Below are 4,606 nucleotides of genomic sequence, written 5' to 3' on the forward strand. Positions count from 1 at the left end.
GACCAGCAGCTAAAGTTACGAAGATTCTACCAAGGCAAGTAAGTGCCTACTTCTGCTCGGTCAACGCAAGACCAGCAGCTAACTCTACAAGAAATCTACTAAAGCAAATGCCTACTTCGGCTCGGTCAACGAAGGACCAGCAGTTAATCCTACTAAAATTTTACTAAGATACAATCTATGAGCAAAAACCGGACAAGAAAGCAAATAAAGAGCATTTAAAAATCTTTTTATAAATGTTCAATTGTTTACAAAACAAATGCAAATCTAGAGTCTATACAAAAATAGGCTCAAAGATTAGAAGGGTCAACGGCTTCAGCAGGTGAAGGATCAGTTGTCCCAGGAGGTGGAGGATCAGCAATACTGGGAGGAGGCGGCATGGATCCTTGTCCCATTTCAAAAGCACGTTCCCCAGCTCCCCCCTCCTGCACCTCATATAAAGGAGCCTCCACCTGATTCTGCTCACCTTGCTCCTTATCTCCCTGGCCGACCCCAGCCATGTACCTCTCCACTCCAGCCTCCAGCTTGCTCATATCCAGCTCGGGATATTCTTCCTTAAGCACAGACATGATGCACTTATAGGAGAAGGCAACCCCAGAGTCATACTCGGCATCCAGCCGATCGTCCACATCAGCAGATTTGCCTTTCTCCTCAGCCAGCTGCTCACCCAAGGATTTGATTTCCCCCTCAAGGGCAGCCCTCAGAGTATCCCTTTCAATTTGAGTAGCCTGAAGATCAGATCTCAGGTCACCCAACTCGCCCTCAAGCTTGGAGGAAGTGGACTCAGCAACAGCAACTTTCTCCTCAAGCTCCGTAAGCTGTTTGTTCAGCTCGGCCAGTTTCTCCTTGGAGCGGTCAGCAGATTCAACTTTCTTTTTCAACTCTTGGTTATCAGCCTGGAGCTTCTTCTCATGACGCGCGGACCCGATCTTGTAGCACGAGACCATTGTGGCCAGCCTGAAGGAGACTCTCTGAACAGAAGCAGCCAAATCGGAGAGGCTCATGCTCTCGATGTCCTTCACCATCTTAGGCCCAACCGATTTTTTATAATCCTTCTGATATGGACTCAGGTAATCACCTTGATCCCGAGATGGGAGAGGAGAAGATCGGTCCTCAGATTGCAAGCTGACCTCAGGACTCTTGTCAGAGGTTTTCTCCCCACCACTCTTACGAGGTGGAGGAGGAGGCAGAGCAGGAACAGGCGCCTTGGAAGGACCGACGGTAGGTTTCTTCGGAGGAGGAGGCGGGTTGCTGGAGCTGCTCGGGGCCCGACCACGCTTCCTGCTCATCGCGCTGAGGATCTTGTTATCCATTCCAGCGGCTATATCCACTAGGCCCGAACCGACCAAGTTTGTGGGAGACAGGAGGTCTTGGCAAGTAGAAGCGTTCACCAGAGCAGTTTCCACCTGAAGCAAGGGTCGATCTTCAAGCCCCCCGATCAAATCCCATGACTCTGAAATAACAAACAAGGTTAAAGAACCCAATAAGTGGCAGTTCGAAAAAGAATACAGGCAAAAAATGAACGACCTGGGGTGACAAACTGCGTTGGTAGGTAAAGATCACCACCCAACGAACGAAATGCTGAACACCATTTTCCCCCAGCAAAGAAGAATTTGTTCTTCCAATTCTTACACGAGGAGGGGAAACCGGTGATTGGCTTTCTCTTTGCAGAACTGGACATGAAGTAGTACCAGCCCGCCTCCCTTGGGCTGCTCCGCAGCTGATACAAATGCTTCACTTCAACAAGGGAAGGCTCCTCCAACCCGCACCTCTCCCACAACACAAACATAGCCGATAGAACCCTCCACTCGTTCGGGTGTAGCTGACCTGGGGCCAGGTGCATACCTCCCAATATCTTGGCAAAATAACGCTGAAGGGGCAGCCGAGCTCCAGTTTAAAACTCTCTAGGTGCATCGTCACATACCCCCGCGGAGGCCGACTAGGAACGTCACCCTTCCCAGGGACTACAAGAAGAACATCGTTGGGGATGTTGTAGAGATTCCTAAGTTTAAATAGATCGGTGGGGGTGGTGGCACAAACCATGAAGTCAATAGGGTAGGAATCAGCCTCCACCCTATGGCCTAGTTTCCTTTTCTGAGCAGGTCTGCTCGGTCCGGAACTGCTCCCCTCACCATCACTAACTCCTTCAGGGACCCCAACCCCACCAGAACTGTGATTCTCACCAGAGCCCGACGCAGGTCCACCTCTATTCCCTACAAGCTCTAGTTCGGGGGAAGAAGAGATAACCAAAGGGCGTGGGTATTCAAGGGTATCCCTGCCATGGGAAGGACCTACACTACTGGAGGGGTCTAAGTAATCAGTGGGTATTGGCACATTGAGACCTGAGTCCCCTGACTCTTCATCACCCTCATCAACAATTAACTTCCTCTTCCGATTTGACATACCGAAATCCCCAAGAGAAAACAGAGAAAATTCGAGTATATGGACACAAAGAAGGCAACACAGAACCCAATCAACAACAACCAGAGGAAAGGGTTAAAGACTATACCTGGAATAGACTGACACTGATAGCGCTGCCGTGACAGAGAAAACACCCGGCGAATGGATACTCCGGACGCTGGAAGTGTGAGCAAAGTTCAGAGAAAATTTGGTTGACGGCGGAGAAACGAATAGCAAGATAAAGATGACTCCAGTCTAGGGATTTGAAACGAAAAGGGGGAAATGGAAGCATTTAAGTGATGGGATATGCCAGCTCACCCCCCCATATATCGAGGACGGATAGTCCGTCGTTTCAAATTTCAAATACGAAGAGTCTGGAGATGCCACGTCACCAACCGTTACAAGAGGCCAGGTTAGAAGTAAGCCCAGATATGCTATGGGCAGGTTCACTTAGGCCCACGCTCAGGTCGGAGTCTCCTCAGTAGAGAAATGGTACATCAGGTCAGGCCCGTCTCAATAAAAAGAGGATCAGACGAGAAGCTCACCGGGCTGGTGAGATTTGACCATCAGTTTCTACTCTTAACTCATTTCACTCGCCAGACCAGAAACTGGGGGACTGGTGTTGAGTACATAAAGGCACCAGGTCGGCCATGCTACTGGTTCTGCCCCGGCACGGATCGTTTCAACTATATGGTACGAGCAGAACACGGGGTTAAACAGGAGCCGACCCGAGATGAGTGCGACCATGAAAACATACTGACCAGAAGTATACGCCGAGCCGATACTCATCCCCAGGAAAGCGGGAACACGATCTCACAAAATCGCGGTAGTTGCGCTTCTCCCAGAACGGTTGAAGGACACGCGAGATCCACGTTTGCCCACAATCTAACAGTTAGAGTCCCATGAGGGGTTACCACCACCCGAAAAAGGAGGGATAAGGGGCAAACGAAAAACGTGGGACAAAGGGCGGCTATAAAAGAGAAAGACATGGAAGAAGACAGGACAGAAAAAATTGAGAGAGGGGAAACGCTGCCAAATTCCAACCAGGCCATTTCCTTACAAATTTCTTAAATCCATATTACACTGTTTTCCCGTAAACACCTTGTGCTAACTTAGGCATCGGAGGGTTTACGCCGGTAAAACCACCGGCGTCTCTGATCCGTGTTTGCTGAACGCAGGTCTAGTGAGAGAGGGAAGGGCGATTCCAACCCCAGTGGTTCGAGTGACAGTTGATAACACAAACGTTGATGACAGAATCTGGTCGGTCCAAGGGCGAGCAGATTTCAGCATCAACACTATTGGCAAAGAGTGTCCACACGGATGTGATCAAAACTGCATTAACACAAGCATGGAAAACAACAAAAGAGGTGAAGATTGAGAGCATGAGAAACAATATTTTTCGGTTCAAATTTGGGTTAGAAGTTGATAAACAGAAAATAATGGCAGGAGAGCCATGTCATTTCGATAGGGCTCTGATTGTGTTGAAAGAACCCAATGGAATAGGAAACATGAGAAAGGAAGAATTCACGCATACATGTTTTTGGGTACAAACTCACAATATACCCATAGTTTGCATAGAGAGAGAGAGACAATGTTCAAAAGCTGGGAGGACTGATTGGAGAGGTGTTGGAAGTTGAAATTGATGATGACAGGGAGTGTATTGGTTTGTATGCAAGAGTCAGAATATCCATTGACATCACAAAGCAATTACAGAAAATGGTTGGAGCTAGAAAAAGATGATAAGGTGGAGTTGCCAGTATTGTATGAACGGCTCCCAGATTTCTACTTTTGCTGTGGTACCATTTGGTACCAATTTAAAGAGTGTGAATCATACATAGGGCAACCAAAAAAAAAAATTGCCCTATGGAGTGTGCATGAAGGCATTGTCCAAAGTTGAAAAAACTAGGCTGAACAGGGGAAAAGATAGATGGAATAGAAGGTTTGAGCAGCTCAATAACGAACCAAAGGAAGCAGAACACCATGGGAGAAGGCAGGCAAAACAAATTGGTTTAGACCTGTATAAACATGAACTCGAGTCAAACTAATCTATTTCGGGGAGATCATGATAGTTAAACAAGGAAAATTGGGGAGTAATTAATGCAAATGACTCTAGAACCAAGAAATCAGAAAGACACGGTCAAAAGTAACCTAACATGGCTGATACCGAAAATACAGCCGACAACTTAAACAATCATGGAAAAAAGAAAGA

General features: G+C 47.6%; 1 protein-coding gene across 1 annotated transcript; it reads right to left on the reverse strand.

Moving 5' to 3' along the window:
* Positions 1-287: 287 nt before the first annotated feature.
* LOC112099664 lies at positions 288-2,400 on the reverse strand. Its single transcript, XM_024187082.1, has 3 exons — positions 1,843-2,400; positions 1,525-1,768; positions 288-1,450 (listed from the first exon to the last, which is right to left on the reverse strand). The coding sequence occupies exons 1-3, from the start codon at positions 2,398-2,400 to the stop codon at positions 288-290; spliced, it is 1,965 nt and encodes a 654-aa protein (XP_024042850.1).
* Between the last annotated feature and the right edge of the window lie 2,206 nt (positions 2,401-4,606).

Source organism: Citrus clementina, unplaced genomic scaffold (genome assembly GCF_000493195.1).
Source record: "Citrus clementina cultivar Clemenules unplaced genomic scaffold, Citrus_clementina_v1.0 scaffold_3, whole genome shotgun sequence".
NCBI classification, from domain to species: domain Eukaryota; kingdom Viridiplantae; phylum Streptophyta; class Magnoliopsida; order Sapindales; family Rutaceae; genus Citrus; species Citrus x clementina.